General features: G+C 23.8%; 6 protein-coding genes across 6 annotated transcripts; 3 read left to right on the top strand and 3 right to left on the bottom strand.

The window, feature by feature from the left end:
* Positions 1-498: 498 nt before the first annotated feature.
* Positions 499-4,345, bottom strand: PVVCY_0701710 (cdc2-related protein kinase 3, putative; the record flags this gene model as incomplete). Its single annotated transcript, XM_008627879.1, has 2 exons — positions 499-1,571; positions 1,675-4,345. 2 exons carry the CDS (start codon positions 4,343-4,345, stop codon positions 499-501), a joined length of 3,744 nt encoding a protein of 1,247 aa, XP_008626101.1.
* Positions 4,346-5,856: 1,511 nt separating this feature from the next.
* On the top strand, positions 5,857-10,694 carry PVVCY_0701700 (conserved Plasmodium protein, unknown function; the record flags this gene model as incomplete). Its single annotated transcript, XM_037634187.1, has 2 exons — positions 5,857-10,385; positions 10,478-10,694. 2 exons carry the CDS (start codon positions 5,857-5,859, stop codon positions 10,692-10,694), a joined length of 4,746 nt encoding a protein of 1,581 aa, XP_037490328.1.
* A 71-nt stretch (positions 10,695-10,765) lies between these two features.
* On the bottom strand, positions 10,766-11,836 carry PVVCY_0701690 (conserved protein, unknown function; the record flags this gene model as incomplete). Its single annotated transcript, XM_008627881.2, has 1 exon — positions 10,766-11,836. The coding sequence occupies one exon, from the start codon at positions 11,834-11,836 to the stop codon at positions 10,766-10,768; it is 1,071 nt and encodes a 356-aa protein (XP_008626103.2).
* A 684-nt stretch (positions 11,837-12,520) lies between these two features.
* PVVCY_0701680 (ATPase, putative) lies at positions 12,521-13,663 on the top strand (the record flags this gene model as incomplete). Its single annotated transcript, XM_008627882.1, has 1 exon — positions 12,521-13,663. One exon carries the CDS (start codon positions 12,521-12,523, stop codon positions 13,661-13,663), a length of 1,143 nt encoding a protein of 380 aa, XP_008626104.1.
* A 548-nt stretch (positions 13,664-14,211) lies between these two features.
* PVVCY_0701670 (armadillo-domain containing rhoptry protein, putative) lies at positions 14,212-16,167 on the bottom strand (the record flags this gene model as incomplete). The annotated part of the gene is made up of 11 exons (XM_008627883.1): positions 14,212-14,271; positions 14,361-14,441; positions 14,561-14,633; positions 14,733-14,799; positions 14,919-15,044; positions 15,187-15,241; positions 15,330-15,403; positions 15,518-15,617; positions 15,703-15,785; positions 15,932-16,007; positions 16,138-16,167. The coding sequence occupies 11 exons, from the start codon at positions 16,165-16,167 to the stop codon at positions 14,212-14,214; spliced, it is 825 nt and encodes a 274-aa protein (XP_008626105.1).
* A 1,697-nt stretch (positions 16,168-17,864) lies between these two features.
* PVVCY_0701660 (conserved Plasmodium protein, unknown function) lies at positions 17,865-18,188 on the top strand (the record flags this gene model as incomplete). Its single annotated transcript, XM_008627884.1, has 1 exon — positions 17,865-18,188. One exon carries the CDS (start codon positions 17,865-17,867, stop codon positions 18,186-18,188), a length of 324 nt encoding a protein of 107 aa, XP_008626106.1.
* Between the last annotated feature and the right edge of the window lie 423 nt (positions 18,189-18,611).

The raw sequence follows: 18,611 nt of genomic DNA, 5'->3' as shown, positions 1-18,611 counted from the left end.
CATAAAACATGGACGATTCCAATTTCGATTGAAAAACATTTTTAATACTATTCACCTCATTTATTTCTTACACCTTTTTTATCCGATATATAATTTACATTTTTTATGGAATACGTGCATGTACTGCGTATCCTCTGCAATCTTTTTTTGTTCATGTTTTTAATACTTATCAAATTTAAAAACTGATAAAAATAAAAAGGCAGCACGCCACTTATGTGTGCATACACAAAACAAATTAACATGAAATAGCATGAAAAATAGCATAAAAAATAGCATGAAAAATAATAGGAAAAATAATAGAAAATGCCATAAAAAATAGCATAAAAAATGGCATAGTGTAATGCCGCAATGACTGATCACCCGATTTTGTCGCATCATCTTTATGAGTCTCTTAAAGGGTGCTACGAAAATGGGGTGATCAATATATACAAAAAAAAAAGTAATACTATCAATTAGTATAGCAAATGTTTATGCATAAAATTGGTGGTAGTTGGTAGTTTATTTTTTTTCATCTTTAACATTTTCTGAATCTATTTTTTGTTTTTTGTTTTTATCTTCTTTTTCTGTATTTCTTTTTTTTTCTTTACCACTACTTCGCTTGTCAACATCTTTTTCTCCTTTTCTTTCCTTTTTAAATTCTTCCGATCTATTAATTTCATTCTCTTTTTCATACTCTCTCTTTTTCCCTCGTCCTCTATCCTTCTCCCTATTGCTACTTCGTCGTCGTTCATCACGTCTATCGTCATACCGGTCGTCACGTCTGTCATACCGACCACCATACCGATCATCGTATCGTCCTCGATATCTGTCTCGGTCTCTGTCTCTATCTCGGTAATCCCTTTTGTGCTCGTCTCTCTTCCAATAGTCCTTTCTGTACCAGGTCCTTTCTCTGCTTCGGCTGTCCCGGCTCCACCTATCCCTACTTTGTCTGTCCCTGCTCCATCGATCTCGACTTCGTCTATCCCGACTCCATCTATCTCTACTTCTTCTGTCTCTACTCCATCTGTCTCTACTTCGTCTATCTCTACTCCATCTGTCTCTACTTCGTCTATCTCTACTCCACCTCTCTCTACTTCTTCTTTCCCTACTTCGTCTGTCTTTGGAAATATAACTTCCTTTTCCCCACTGACTATTTGAATCATAGCCAGTTCGATAATCCTCAGATGGTTTTCTCTTTTCTAAGTCATCGTAATATTTTTTATTATCAGTTTGATGTTTGCTCATATATTTACTTTGTTTATCTGCATTTTTATATTTATTTTCATATTTATTTTCATACTTATTTTCGTACCCATTTTGTGAGCCTTTATCATATTTTTTGGATGTATATCCATCTTCTTTACTAATTATTTCTGTATCTGGAATATGATTTTCTTTTTTAATATTTTTGTTTTCAAAGTTATCTACATAATTAGATAATATTTTAGCATCGACTTGATTTGTTTGGCTATTTTCTTGTACTCGACCTATATTATCTAATTTTTGTTCTGCATTTATTTTGCTTTCCTTTCCAATCTTATGTTCGATTTCGTTGGTAGTGTATCTGTTTTTTATTTCCTGAGGGTCGTTATCTGCAAAGTGAAGAAAGTGAGTCGGATTTAAAGCGGTGCAAAAAAAAAGGTTAAAAAATATATACAAAAAATTATGCCATTCTCAACCTGATGAGCAACGTACCTGGTGGGAGGGAGTGGGCCATTTGAGAATCCAACGGTTGAGGAATTCTATCAGTATGTTTGTTAATAAAATATAATTTTCTGTATTTTCCAACATTTATGAATCTAAAATTTTCTTGTATTTTTTTTTTTAAATTCATTTTTGGGGCATCTCTTTTTTTATAACTTTTTGTCATAAAACTATGAGCAGCTTTAATGTTACATCTTTGTTGAATGGGTTCAGGTAAAGGATGAGTTTTAAACCATGGATGATTTAATGCATCATGTGCTGATATTCTTTCTAAGGGATCCCATTTTAAAAGTTTTTTAAATAAATCTAATCCTAATTCTCCGACTCCATGTAAATTTTTAATAATATTTTCTGTTTCTATTTTTTTAGTTTGAGTTAGATTATTTATATTATTTGGATGTATTGGATTAAATTGTACTTTATTCCATAATGGCAACCTTTTCAAAAATTTATAATCATTATTATTTGGTAGTCCTATTTTATTTACTATAGTTTTTAGAATATCTGATTCATTGTCTGCAGTAAATAAAGGATTACTTGTTAATAATTCTGCTAATACACATCCACAACTCCACATATCTACATTCGATGAATAATTTTCTGAACCTAATAATAATTCAGGTGGTCTATACCATAAAGTGATAACTCTATTTGTCATGTTAGATGCAAGACTATCTATATGATATCTAGCTAATCCAAAATCAGCTAACTTCAATATACCATTTGCATCCATTAATAAATTTGCTATTTTTATATCTCTATGTATTACATTATTTTTATGACAATATTCTAATGCTTGAAATAATTGTAACATTATATTTTTTACTTCTCCTATTGTAAATAAATTCATATTTTTATATCGATCTTTTTGTTGTCTTTCTTCTCGTAGTAGTTCACTATACCCAGATAAATCAAATGGCACATACTCAAAAACCATCCATATAGAAGCGCATGGATTTTCCTTTTTTTCTAACAAATCCTTCGTGCTCAATAATCGAGAGTTGCTGTCACAAGAAAGTTCATCAGAGCTATCAGAACTGTTAGAAGTGTTAGAACTGTCAGAACTTTCGGAGCTATTGCAACTTTTGCACGAGCTGCTTCCCCACGCGGACCTGTCCTTCGCTAGCTTTTTTTTTAAAGCCCTATTCGGTACCACATGGGAATCTCGGGATTTATCTTTTACATCTAAATGTTGGTTGTTTTTTTCAAAATTGTGTAGTGCATCAGTTGATTTGATTTCTTCGGGTATAATACTCGTACGAATAACGCCAATAAGTTCAACAACATTTTTATGTTGTAAAGAATTAAGTATAGATATTTCTCTTATATAAGTTTTAGCTAAACCTTCTTTACTTCCATTTAATTTTAATTTTTTTAAAGCAATTCTTTTATTATTTTCTATATCTTCAGCCATCCATACATCACCATAGGCACCTTGACCCACTTGATGGACTTTAACAATATTTTTTACTTTCATTTGTATTTCACCTTTTATAGAATATAATAATAATTCATGTATTAAATTGCTTTCATTTTTTATTTCATTTTTCATTGATTTTAATTTAATTTTTTTTATAATATCTTTTTTTATTTTTAAAATTGCATTTGAATCGTCCATTGAAGAAAAAAAGGAAGGCAACTTTTCTTTCCCTTCATTTTCTTTTCCTTCATATAAATTTGTATTATCATTTATTTGTTCATGGTCATCTTTTTCAGGCACGTTATTATACTCGCTTGTTTTTGTATCTCCATTTTCTTCCTTCTTTAAATCGGTTTGTGTTTCATTTTGATAGTTTGTACTTTGATCAATGGTTGGATTAGAAAATACATCGGGGTGATTTTCATTTTGAGGATCTTCCTGGTTTTCACTTTGTATCTCTGTCTCACTGCGTAATGTTGGACTATTTATTTGTTTATTTTTTGTTTTCTCTCTTTTATATATATTTAAAATATTAGCCAAGCTAATTTTATTATTCCCTGAAACCATGTTCATTAAATGGGTATCTTTTTTTATTAAACTTGTTAATATATCTCTTACTATTTCTTTATTTTTACATTTATTTAAATTTAAAAGATTATAATTTATGTATATATCCCATAACATATTTATATTTTTATTTATTTCATCTATATTATTATATTTATTTATATTAATTTTATTCCATAATATTTCCTCTAGGTCTACATTTTGAGGTAAACCTGATTTCATATTATTTGTTTTTCCATCCTTATCAATGTCCCTTACTAAACTGTTTGCAACAACTCCATGTTTACTTGTTGTATTAGTATTATGTATATTTATATATCCTAAAAAAGAACTATCATCGTATTTTGTTTGAGATTTGTTTATACTTTCATATACGTTGATAGCATCTTCATCAGTTAAATTATTAACAGCATTTTCAATATTTTTCCAAATTTTATTTTGAATTTCTTCTTTTTTTGTAACACAGAAATCATATAACAACTTATTTTTTAATTCAGAAAGTTTTGATAAAAAACATGGGTTCTCTATATTTTTTAAAAGTTCATTACGTATATTATTTTCAAGTGTATTTGTTTCTAAAAAGAAATTTTCATTTTCTGAACAAAAGTGTTTTCCTGGTCCTCCCCTGAAAACGTTCAGAAAAAATTCATCTTCTTTTTCTTCAAATTCATTCATTATGTTATTTTTTTCAACAAAAAAAAACAAAGAGAAAAAAAGTTATGTGGGAAATTCACCACACTCATTTTTTTCATTCAAAACTATATATGTATCAAGATATTTTCCATGAATGTTTTTTCTTTTATTCCTTTGTTTACAAATTTATCATTTTTTTTTTTTAATTCACTGATTTGTGCTTGACTATACAGCTAACAAATACAATTGTATAAGTTTAAAAATATTTTTTTATTTCTTTATTTTTAAGCTGGCCCCCAAAACCGGAAACTTAATTTGGATAACATATGCTATTATATTGTGTCGAAATATTTTTCACATTTTATTGTAGTTATTTAAAATAATTTTAGAGAATAAACATAAAATTGTTTAATTATTTTCCTTTTTTTTTTTAAATAATAACATAGATATAATGTAAGCAACTTTGGAATATTGATAAATACATATAGTAGCAAATTTCGTATTGTTTAACTATAAAAAGGGGGACTAAAAAATATGTAAACTAACTTGATGAAGCAAAATATTCACACTTTGTAGTGAAATTGCGTTCCCCATGCTTGCCAATGTTTGTCAATTCTTTGTCAATTTCTACCAATTCTTTGTAATAAATAAATAAGTATACGTGTGAAATACTGGGACATATAAAAAATAAATGTGCGATGGGTCATACAATAACAAATGGTCTTTAAAAAAAAAATTTTATTTATTTGTTTTTCATCGATAAAAAAAGAATAAATAAACAAACTTATTTTGCAAAATAATCATATTGTGGAAATATAAATAATTAGGTATGGTATATTCATAATAAATTTGTCTTGATAATTTTTTGCCGTATGTTTTGGTCATATACACATGAAAAGGTGGGAAAGCGATAAAAAAGGCAAAGAAAAATGAAAAAAAAATGATAAAAAAATGATAAAAAAATGATAAAAAAATGATAAAAAAAATATAAACTCCCTTTCAAGCCAACCTCAATATTCTTTCCTTATTTATTTTGTTCATCCAATGAATATTTCGCATATTTAGTAAATCCTAATTATTCCCTATTTTAAAAATTGTCTTAAAAACAAGCATATATATTTACCAACATATGAATATATTACATTAATAATGAGAGAAAAAAAAACATACACATGCTTGTGCGTATGTACAGATGTTACACATTTCTTTCTAAAGTTCTTTCTTTTCTTTTTTTAGTATTTGTATTTTTTTTTTTCGCTTTTTCTCCTTAATAAAAATTTTGAGAATATGCATACATAATCCAGCATATATTCATGTGTATACACATTTTAATTTTTTATTGATTAATCAAAAATGTAAAGGATAATATATTATTTTATTTATTAATTAGTATTATTATTATTTTTTTTTTGTTTAACTAAAAAAAATTACTTAAATATAAATACGATTATTTATAAGGCTTAAAAGCTGATGAATTTGCGATAAAGGTATTAAATTGCCAAACAGCTAAATATGAAAAAAAAAAAATATGAACAAGATATGAAAAAAAAAATATGAACAAAAAGAGAGGGAATAAGGAAGCGGAATCAAATAAAATAACAAATTTCTTTAAAATAAAAAAATGTAATATAAAAAATGCAGAAACTATAGAGTTTTGTGAACAAGAATATAAAATACAAGCCAATCATGACAAACCGTCTGAAACGTGTAATTTCGAAATATTTAACAATGATAAAAAAGAAACAATCCTCAAAAAAAATCACGACGAATTTAATACTAGCCTTTTGTTACATACCGATCAGACGGTAAAAAATATAAGCAAGCCACACTATGAAAATGGAGCAAACAAAACTAACACTCATTACCGCCTAATATCCAATGAAACGAACACCCAATGCCGCTTACTATCCAATGATACAAACAAAACTAAGCCTGATTCACCACGTCAATCACAATATATGGACGCCATACACACTACTTATAACACACAAGAGAATGATGAAAAAAATACACAACTAAAATCAATTTTATTTAATGGTATAAAAAGAACAAATAGTAATGGATTTATCTTAAAAAAAAAAAATAAAAAACAAAAATTTGAAATTGTTAAAGAAAATAATGATCAGGAAAGAATATTACTAAAAGACTCAAAATTAAACCAACTAATTTTAGGAAATAAAAAAAATGATAATCCAAAAAAGCGTGGAAGAAAGAGAAAAAATTTATTACACGAACAAAATTGCTTAAAAGAAAAAGAAAGTGAAGAAAAAGTGAAAAAAAATTATTTTGAAAATTTTGGAAAGTTTGAGAAGTTTGAAAAGTTTGGAAAATTTGAAAAAATACCATCAAGCTTGTGCAACATAAACAACATGAACAGGCAAGGTAAAAAAGAGGATATAAATAAAGCCGAAATATGGAATGGTGATAAAAGTCGAGAGAAAAAAAATTCCGTTATAACACTTTTTGGTGATGATATAAAAATTAAAGTCAATGTAGATGAAAATGTATCATCAGATACAAATTCCGATTTAGAAAATAGTTTTACAATTTTTCGATCTAAAAAAAATTATAAAGAAAATTTAAATAAAGATAAAAATGATCAAGGTACCTCAAAATGTGTTAGTAATATTTTAGACATATGTATAGATAAATGTAATATATCCGATGAATGGGAAAGCGAAAGAAAATGTTCATATAAAAGAAATTCAATTTCTGATGGAGAAAATTATAATTACAAAAATTATTTAGTTAATATGTCTGGTGAAAATATAACAGAAAAGAATAATTGTGAAATAGCTAGTAAACTTAGTAAAAAATTTTCAAAACATAATTTATTTGATGATACAGAAAATAATAATGAATATAATACCTACTTGTCTATGTATAGTGATAATCAAACAGATTATAGTGCCATATTTAAATCAGATGCCGAGTTAGAATCTAAAAAAAAATATACGAGCATTCAAAAGGGAATACATAATGATGAGCATAGGAAATGTCATGTAAATTCAAGAGCTAGTTGTATTACAAATACTGATACAATAAATAAAAAAAATATTATCAATTTAAATAATAGAAGATCTTGTTGGGGTATGGGTTTTGAAACAAATTTAATGATGGAAAAAACAACTCCAAAGAAAATGTTTGAAAATGATGAACACAGTAATAGTAGTGAAAATATAGAAATACAAAATAATATATCATGGGGAAATAATAATGCATTTTGTAAAATTTCAAGTGTAATACTTAATAAAACTACAAACTTAACAACAAAAATAAGTGTAGAAAAAGAAAGCCAAACTAGTATGTCAAGGAATAGTGCCTATAAAATGTACACACAAGGAATAATAAGTAATACAAATAAAGAAAATCACCACAATTTTACAGATAATTTACCTTTTATAAAAAATATAAATGAAAGTGATAGTATAAAAAGAGGGGAAAGTATACAAGAAGATGATAATAAAATCGAACAAAATAATATTAACAAGTTTATGAATAATTATTATGAAGTAACTAATAATATTGAAGAAAAATTAATAACAATTAAAAAAGATTTAAAATTAAATGATAATGTAAAAGATATATTGAATGAAAAAAAAAAAATAAAAGTTTTAAGAACTTTAAATAAACACTATTTTGATAAAGAATATAATGATTATAAAAATGTAGATAATGTGAAATATAAAAAGAATAATAAGCATGAAAATGATTTACAAAAAAATATGTTTACTCTGATTAAAGATGAATATAATAAACCTCTTACATTTTTTATTATAGGGAAGTTTACATTTTTTAGTAATTATATTTTATGTAAAAAAATAAAATATTATGGATATAATGTGTCTAACAATTTAAGACGATGTAATGCCATACTTATAGGGTATGGTATAAATCCAGAGCTTTTAAAAAAAATAAAAAAATTTAATGGATATATTTTTAATGAAAAAACAATCTTATCACATTTTAAAATAGATATAAATAAATATAAAAATTTATTTATTCCTATAAATAAAGATAATGGAAAAAGATATAAACTACTACTAAACGAGACAAATATTAAAAATTGTTCTATACAATTATTAACTAATAAAATTCATAATTTTTGTAATATTATAAAATTATTATTAATACGTATTAATAAGTTAGATTTTAATAAGTTAGACAAAAAAAATTTACTTATTTTTAAATTAAAAAAATGTGTAAATAATTTTTTCTTATTTTTATATAATATAAATTGTAAACAATTCAATTTTAATTTATCCGATTTTTTATATTCCTTTCAAAAAAATTATTATCACATTTATGAATATGAAATTGATGAAAATAATTTCTTTAAATATTTTTCTTTTTTAAATAAATTTACACAAATATTTTCTGAAACTTATATTCATCATGACTTAATACATGTCCCAGACACTTTCCAACGAGATCTAGATAGTTTACATTCGATTATAAGCTCTGATAAGTTTTATGAAGAAGTAGAAATGATTCAAATAGATAGTATAGATGAAGGAAACCTACATAATGATGACACTCCAGAGTCAAGAAGTGATTCCTCCTATGGTTACATATCACCATATTACAACTTCAATGACATAGAATCGAATGATGAACATAATAAATCAGATATAGATGATAAAAAAAAAAATGATATTTCAAATTTAAGTGAAAAAGAGATTAAAAAAAATATTAAAAAATGTGAAAAATTAAAAAAAATTACAAGTTTATGGAGTGTTTTTTTTAGACCAAATAGTTTATATGAAATATGTGGACATAAAAATGAAATATTGTATTTGTATAAAATTTTAAAAAAAAAATTTCCAACTATCGAGCAAAATAAGAAAGAAGAAACAAATTTAAATTCGAACCTAATAAACCAAAATGAACGAGTAAAAAAATGTGATAAGAAAATAGTGAAAACTACAAAAAGGGGTCTAAAAAAACAAAGCGGAAAAAAAAAAGAATCAAACAATTCAGACGATATAAATAATATTATTTTTATTATATATCCACCAAATTGTTGTGTAAAAAGAATAGTAGAACTAATATGTTATTCATGTGATTTATGCCCTATATATGAAAATAAAGTTCAAAAATATAAAAACATAAATTATTTTTTTAAATACACACATGGTTTAAAAGCAGTATCGATCTATAATGCTAACAAGCTTGATAAATATTCCTTACTAGAATTAAATACAAGGAATGATATATCTATTTGTTTATATGAAGATCCAAATTATAATATAAATAGTGAATATAATTTGCCATTACTAGATAATATAAATCATATACTTGTAAAATTTTCTTATCCTTGTAAAAAATCTATTTTTTATAGATCATTTTATGTTGCATCATGTGCCATAAAAAATTTAAAAAAAAAAGAATTTAAAATGTTGTTTGAAACCTGTAAGCTTAAAAATTCTACATATTCCATTGAAAATTTGTACAACAAAATTCATTTAATTTATTCGTATGTAAATTATATGGAAACAAGTGGAATCCCATACAATCAAACTTTACAAAATAGTGAAAAAAATGATGATAGTCTTACAAAATTAGACAAGATGAATTATCCATCTTTCCCAAACAACATCATAAAGGAATATGTCACGAAACATATTTTGAATAAATTCATAACTACAAACTATAAAGAAATAGAAGAAAAATACTTATTTAGTAAACAACTAAATTTGTATTCTCAACATTGTGAACAAAATGAAAAATGTAATAACAAGCAAATGATACAACTAAATAATGATTACTATTTTTATAGAGGATTTGAAATTGAAGAGATTGAAGATATTATTTATGAATATTATGATAAACTTTTTATAAATAATAAAGAATTATTTGTTTTATCAAATGGAGAAGATAAATATAATAATGATATCAACTTAAGTGATGATAGTTTAAATTATTTTCAAGGGAAAGACATACAAAAAAAAGAAAATATATTAACAAAAATATTAGAACTATTTTTATATTCCTCTATTCTAATAAAATCAAAAGATATTAATATTTTACTAATTGCTGTTGATATGGCAATTTATTGGAATAAATTTTTTTATATAAATCCGTTAATATGTAACACAAATTATAATAAGACAATCAAAAAAAAAAAAAAAAAAAAAAATTATATCTATATTCAAATGATGAAACATTAAGTAGATATTGTAATAATGACAATTTTTTGAATGAAATAAAATTAAAAGATAATTTAAAAAATAAAATTGAAAAATATAATAAAATATATACAGAAAAAACTAAGAAATATAAACAACTTATGGTACACTTTAAATGTCCATTTAATTTTTCATCTGTTTCCGTTATTTATGATATTTTACATACAAATAAAATATCTGGCTTTAATGTAAAGAAGAAATGATTTTTTTTCTCTTTCTTTAGCTATTATTATTAATCTGTTATAATAATTGAATTTTTTTCGTTTTTTTCTTTTCATATTTTTTTGAAAACTAATGTTGATGTGTATTCCATTTTAAATCCTTTGAAAATTTTTCCATGTGATGTAAACATAACATTCGTTTTGCCTTTATTATTAAAAAAATTATAATTATACATTGAAGGAATGTATTTCATATTTTTATAAATAAAATAGGAATCATAAAAATCTATTTTTTGTTGGAAATGCATATTAAAATCACGTGGAAAACTACATGTTAAATATTTATCATTTATTCGTAAATGTAAATATCCATTTTCTTTTAATAAAATATAAGAATTTTTAAATAAATAATATATTAGTTTATTCATTAAATAATATTCTTCTTTTTTATAATATTTAATATAGCTATTTTTTTTTTCTTCATTTTGGCTAGCTAGCTGTTTATTCCATTTTTGTTCTACAAATTCCTTTGATGGTAATGTAAATGGGAAATTAAAAATAATAATATCAAACATATTTTTTAAAAAATGTTTATCTACAGTTTCTACATTAATATTTTGTATATATATACCACCATTTGTTTCTAATATTTTTTTATTTTTTATAAATAATTCTCCATAATTTTGTTCTAGCAAATCTTCATTTTCCATAGACGATGCAACAACATTACACTTAATAAGCCTTTTTTGTAACAATGCACTAAAAGACAAATTCCCTTCTCCTATACATAATATTTTTTTATTATTTTTATATATAATATCAGCTATTAATAAATCATTATAATTATTATTTTTAATACATTCATATAAATATTGCTCATAAGAATTTTTAACTTGTCTTTCTTTTTTATTCAATTCTTTTTTTATTTGTTCATAATTTTCTTCCAAAAAAGTAGTCCATTTTTTTACACAATCTTTTTCTATAGAATATTTTTTTTTCTCTTTCATTTCGTTTTCCTTATTTTCTGTCCATTCTCCTCCCCCTATCAAAATTAATTTTTTAAAAATACTCATTTCTTTTTCTCTTCCATTTATTTGACAATTTTCTGAATTAAAATGATTAGATCTAGGTTTTAAAAAATACTTAAGTTCCCATTGCTTTAGGAAACGCCCAAACTTCATCATGTGTGCTTGTGATTGCTTAAAAAATTTTCATCGAATTTGAAAGAGAATATGGAATGCCATATTTCAAACTGAATCAGCACACTATATTCTGAACATATAAAGGTTGTACTATATGTATGTAACTATTCATTGTAAATTATTAACTTTTTCGTATATATAGGTCCCTAAAAATGGATTATTCACAATTTAACAATATTTTATACTTCCTACTGTTCTTTTACAAAATATATATACTTCACTTTTACTTCCCACTAACCCACAAAATTGACAACATAAATAATTATTATTTTTTTTATTTTAAAATTTGTAATAAAAAAATGTTTAAAAAAAAAAAAAAAAATAATATCTATACCCATATATTATAAGGACAAAAAATATGGTGCTTCTCCAAATCTACTTTCTCGTGTTCCAATTTTATTTAAATTAATTTATGTGTATCTATATATTGCATATATTTAAAATTTTTTTAGAAAAATAGATATAATTTTTTTATTATTATGAAAAAAATATTCTCAAATTATTAAAAAATATTTTGTACTCTCCGAAACGATTTAAGTTATTCTCAAAGTTTTAGAAATATTTTATGAAAAAAAAAAAAAAAAAAAAAAAATAATCATTGATAAACGAAGCTATATATATTTCATTCCTTATAAAAATAGATAAATACAAAAGTGAATGTGAAAAATGAGTAAAGCTGGATCTGATGCATCATCGATATCGTGTTCATTATCGCTAGATAGCGATTCTTGTGATGATGAGTTTTATGAAACAAATTTAAACAAATTGATTGAAAATACATCATTAAATTGGATATTTGTTGGAGGAAAGGGTGGAGTAGGAAAAACTACAACATCTTGCTCTATAGCCATTCAGCTAGCTAAAAAAAGAGAATCTGTTTTATTATTATCAACAGATCCAGCACATAATACAAGTGATGCATTTAATCAAAAATTTACAAATAAACCTACATTAATAAATTCTTTTGATAATTTATATTGTATGGAAATAGATGCAACATTTTCTGAAGATACTGCATTTAAAATAAATAAATCAGATTTTTTAAATAACATCATACCTGAATTGTTGCAAAGTTTTCCAGGTATTGATGAAGCATTATGTTTTGCGGAATTAATGCAATCCATAAGAAATATGAAATACTCTGTTATTGTTTTTGATACAGCACCTACTGGTCATACATTAAGACTTTTAGCATTTCCAGATTTATTAAAAAAAGCATTAGGATATTTAATTAATTTAAAAGAAAAACTTAAAGGTACTTTAAATATGTTACAAAGTTTAACAAACAATGATATGGAATTTGAAGGAATGTATGATAAAATAAATCATTTAAATACTATGTCAATAAGTATACAAGAAAATTTTCAAAACCCTTTAAAAACAACATTTGTATGTGTATGTATCCCAGAATTTTTAAGTGTATATGAAACAGAAAGATTAATACAAGAACTTACAAAAAAAAATATATCTTGTTACAATATTGTTGTAAATCAAGTTGTTTTTCCATTAACTTCTCAAGATGCAAATATAGAAAAATGTGAAGGCTTATTAAAACAAATTAAAGATACTAATATACAAGATTCATTTAGTAATCTAATTTTAAAAGCTAAAGAATTAGAGGATGTTTATATATCTAGACGAAAATTACAATCTAAATATTTAACACAAATTAAAAATTTATATGGAAATTATTTTCATATTGTTTGTATGCCTCAATTAAAAAGTGAAATACGAGGATTAGATAAAATTGCAAACTTTTCTGAAATGCTTTTACAATCTAAAGACATACCAATTTACTCTCCCCAATAATTTCATTTCCTATAACATTATTTTAATTAAATATATGATGAAACCCTTTTATATTTAAAAAGTTGTGAAAAAAAATATGAACAATTTATACCCCTGACATAGACACATACATTTTGGGGGAATATATTAATTTTTTTTATTCTTAATTGAATAAAAGAAATTAACTAATGCATGTCTGTATCTATTTCTGTTTACATCCTATGCATATGTTTCATTTAATTATTTATGTTTATAAAAATTATTTTTTTAATAGCATTATATATAGTTACACATTTTAATGAAACAAATAGATTTTTTCAAAAATGGAAAATGATTAAAATGAAAAATAAAAATGAAAAATAAAAATGAATAATAAAAATGAAAAATAAAAATGAATAATAAAAATGAAAAATAAAAAAGATAACACATATACGCATCTATGTATATAATTACAAAAATGCGAAACCATGTGTAAAACGGAATAATAAAAAGTTGCCTATCTATTTTTACAAAATGCTACAATTGATAATTTTTAAGTAAAAAGGCAAAAAATTAAACAAGCAAATATATTAATCTGTGAGTCTTAAAAGTAAAACGTTTGAGGCTTCAGCTAGATCCTGTTCGGGGCACTAAAAAATGTACAAAGGTAAATGTTCATTATATATATATGTGCAAACTTTGTTAATTGGCTTTATTGCCTTTATCATTTTTTTAATACTTGTTGAAGGGCTTTTAAATTTTTAATGGCATCGGATTTTTTTACTGCCTCTAAAAACTGAGGAACTTCATCTCCATCATTCTGAAAATAGGGAAAAAAATAAAACACATTTATATTTTCCATTTTCGATATAGCCACAACTTGTACACTTGTGGAAGTATATATAAATATAAATTTATGTTTGTATTTTTTGAGCGAACCAATATAAAATCTTCTAAATGATAAATAGCCTCTAATTGGGTATATAAAGGTAAGCTATCATCAGCAGGTGGTCTAAAGTTAATTGATAAAAAAATAAAAATAATAAAATAGTAGTAACTTCAATATATGAGCAAATAAGTGTATATATCATATTTTTCTTTTTAATTATACAATTCTAATAAATTAACTAATTGGGTTATTCCTCCGAGTTTTAGAAATTCCTTCTTGTAACTTTTATCTGCAAATGTGTAATTATAAAAGTAAATAAAAATGAGTTTACATTAGTTTGTTGAAAATTGTAAAGTATTTATATCCATATCTATATCTGTTTATATTAATCATGGTTTCTCTAATTACCTAAGACAAATATATTTCTGCATGTTTGGGCACAAGCTGCCTTCATTCCGTCTATATTAGATTTCATTCCTGTTATCAAATATGGCAAAGCTCCATTCTCAAACATACATATACAGTTTTTTACATCTGTAAAATGGGGGAAAATAAAAAATAGAATAAAATTTTGAAAAGTTATTATAGTAGATATAAAATATGTTTTATCACGTAATAATTCCTCTCATCGTTATCTTATATTCGTTCGGTTTTATATTTGTTTATTTTGTCTAACTATCGACTGATAAGAATGATAAGGCCACAACCGCTGCATGCACTCTATCTAACTCCTGTTTAAAAAAAAATATAAGAAATGTGCAAGAAATATACAATAAATATTTATGAATAAATTTAAATAGCTTTAAAAAAATATATTACATGTGATTTTAATAAGTTTATAAAAACGGGAATTCCATTGGCTTCACGAATTGCATCTTTATAATGTGGCTCATCTAAAAAAAGAGTTTAATAAATATATGAAGTTTATGTATCGCAAATGAATTTCAAGTAAGAAGAAATGAAAAATGTTATTTTAAATACATTATTTTTTTTGTTTTTTTTCCTACTTTCTTTGCTAGCCAATATTGCTAATTGGGTCGCTGATAATGCACCGATTGTTTTGGGGTCAGCAGCCCATGGGTGCATTCTGTCCTCTAACTTTTCAATCTAATTTGGCAAAAATAAAATGAAATAATAAAATTAAACTACATATTTACACAGACAACACATTATATACATCTTTTCATTTTACCTCGCAAGTAGAAGAACATAAATTCACAAATTCCTGAACATCATTTTCGTCATATGCTTTATCGAATCGTATAATATCATTGTCTATAATATTAGAAAAAAAATACATAAATATGTTAATCTTTGAAAAGGGTCACAATATAAACTTAAAATATATTAACACAATTCGATAAATGAAATAAACAAAATATAATTCAAGGCTTTTATGAAATGCTGTAAATAAAAATTACTTGTAAAGGATAACAATTTTCTTATTGTCTTTGATCCCTCAATTCCAAGCTCTTGGAGCTTGCTTTTATAAAGTAACTATAAAATAAAAATGAAATAAAACATGCACACTTATAATGGGTGATAAAAAGATATACTTTCATAGAATTAAAAATTATTTTGGGCATATATATATTTATTTGTTTGCTCATTTATTTTATTTTTATACATCTCTTCCCGTGCAACATCGATTTCCCATTGCTTTGGTAGATTTATTAAAAAGTAAATTAAATATTTGATTTAAACCTAAAGCATAATTATAAAATATATGGTGTTATATCTTATTGTGTGCATTCATATGTATATGTATTTTTTTAAAATATTTTTCTTTAAAAATATTAAAACAAACCATAAATTTTAATTAAAACATAGTCTTATTTAACTAAAACAATATCAATATATCATTTGTGTGTAAATGGGAGAGCAATTCTATGCAACTGTTGTAATATATATATATAACATACCTTTTTTGTTCGTCTTTAATAATACTTATAGATTCTTAAGATATATATTTTTATGGTGGTGTTTCTAATTATTTGTTTATTTTATTTTTTATTATTGTACTTTTATATTATTGTAATTAAATAAAATTATTAAATGAATATCTAATTGCACATATATAGCAATTTTTAATTAAAGTCAATAACAGCTTTGCACACTTCTACATTTTTTTGTTTTTTTTATATATATATTAATTTCTCTTAACATTTGTTAATTCCCAAATAATTTCCCATAAAATTATATATAAATTTTATTTAAAGGAGCGTAATTTATTTTTTTCACACTGATAAAACTCTCAATATATATTTTGTAAAAAATTAAGGGAAATTTATACCTCTAAACCTGTTCGTTGTTTTTTTCATTTATTTGTGTGTACGTGCGTGTGTGTGTTCATTTTTTTTAAATTAACTTTATATATACATAATACAATATATATGTACTAAAGAAATTTTCATAAAATATTTTTAATATTAACAATGGAAGTTTATAAATTACCAGTATATAAATTTTAATTTTTTAAAGACTGTTTTCAATTTATGATTCGTAAGTTATATATTTTTTTTTACAACCAATGTGCTGCGATTTTTTTTAACCACCACCAGTTTTCCTATATATACGATATCGTTTTTTAATAATGATATATTAACCGCGCAAACATCTACAATACTTAATAAATTTTAAAAATAATTTACAACCACCTTGAATTAACTCTATATTAAATTAAAAAAGACATATAATATAATAGTTGTTTTAAATAAAAATAATTTGTAGGCTTTGGTGGAAAATTTTGTGTATATAAAAATATTGGTATAATTTAACATGTCCAAATTTTCAAAGTGTTTTTAAAAAAATATAATATTCCACACACAATAAAGGCTATATAGCCTAATTTTCACCTTTATTATGTAATAAAAAAAAAAGACAAATTTTAATAGGTATAAAAATACCAAAATTGGTTAGCTGTTCATAGAAAAAACAGGAAAATTATTGCATGGTCATGGAGAAATAAAGAAATCATTACTTGTTCATAAAATTATATATTTTTTCTAGCCATTTTCCCGAAAAAACACTTATATAAATATATTTTTAAATTGTATTTTTTTATTTTTTTAAAATATGATTTAACCAAAATAGCGAGTTACAATAAATAAACTTTATTTTAACCCTATTAAGGCTTTCTATATTAATATATTACTTTTTCAATTTAATAATAAGTTGGTTTTTATTGGTTATGGATATTTACTACAAAATTATTTTTTTTTTCATTTGATATGTCATTTTTAAAAAAAATATAAACATATTTAAAAGTAAATATACTGTCTAGTGGGCAATCATTGTTGTTGTGTATAAAACTACGTCTCCTTTTCTTTTAATTTATTTTTTTTCTTTTTAATTATGAAAACTACACTTTTTAATGGCCCATATATTCCTGACATTGATGCTGGCTACAATGTTCAGGTAAATGGAATTAGTGTTAACTTTCTTAAAAATCCATTTTGCTTTAGAAACAATACGATAGGAAGTACAGATTACAGTATCAAAGAACTAAAATACATAAATTCAAAGAATACAACATCATCAAAACATATTAATCAGCAAATGTGGAATTGTGGAAATAGTTTAACTGATACAAATTCCATAGAACTTCATAAAAATGATCAAGTTACATATGATGGGAGCTATATTTACTCTGAACAAGTTTATAAAAAAGAAAAATAATATATATGCCCAATCATATTTAGTTTAATTTTGTGTTAAGCTGTTTAGTAGTTAAACTGTTTGTTTCATAACATTTTTTGCAATCTGTTTGCAGTGTGTTTAGTGAAGTTATGAGTGTTATTGTTATTTTCATGTTAAAAAAATACATTAAAAAAAATTATATTAATTAAAAAATAATCAAAATCATTAAAAAAAAAAATACACTAAATTAATGCTTATACAAGAGCAATGATTTAGCATTTTGAAATGTGTCATACTATTTACAATGTTAAAATTGATAAGGATAGTGAAAACAAATAGAAACATTACATATGTTTGAAGCACCTTAAAAGGTGAACTATGAAACAAATCATATTTTGTAACAAAATATGCAAATAAAATTAAAGACTTAATTTATGAAAATGTAAAATATGGACATCAAAA

This window comes from Plasmodium vinckei (genome assembly GCF_900681995.1).
Source record: "Plasmodium vinckei vinckei genome assembly, chromosome: PVVCY_07".
NCBI lineage: Eukaryota > Apicomplexa > Aconoidasida > Haemosporida > Plasmodiidae > Plasmodium > Plasmodium vinckei.
Note: the sequence above shows the minus strand (reverse complement) of the source record. Positions and strands in the feature narration are given on the sequence as shown.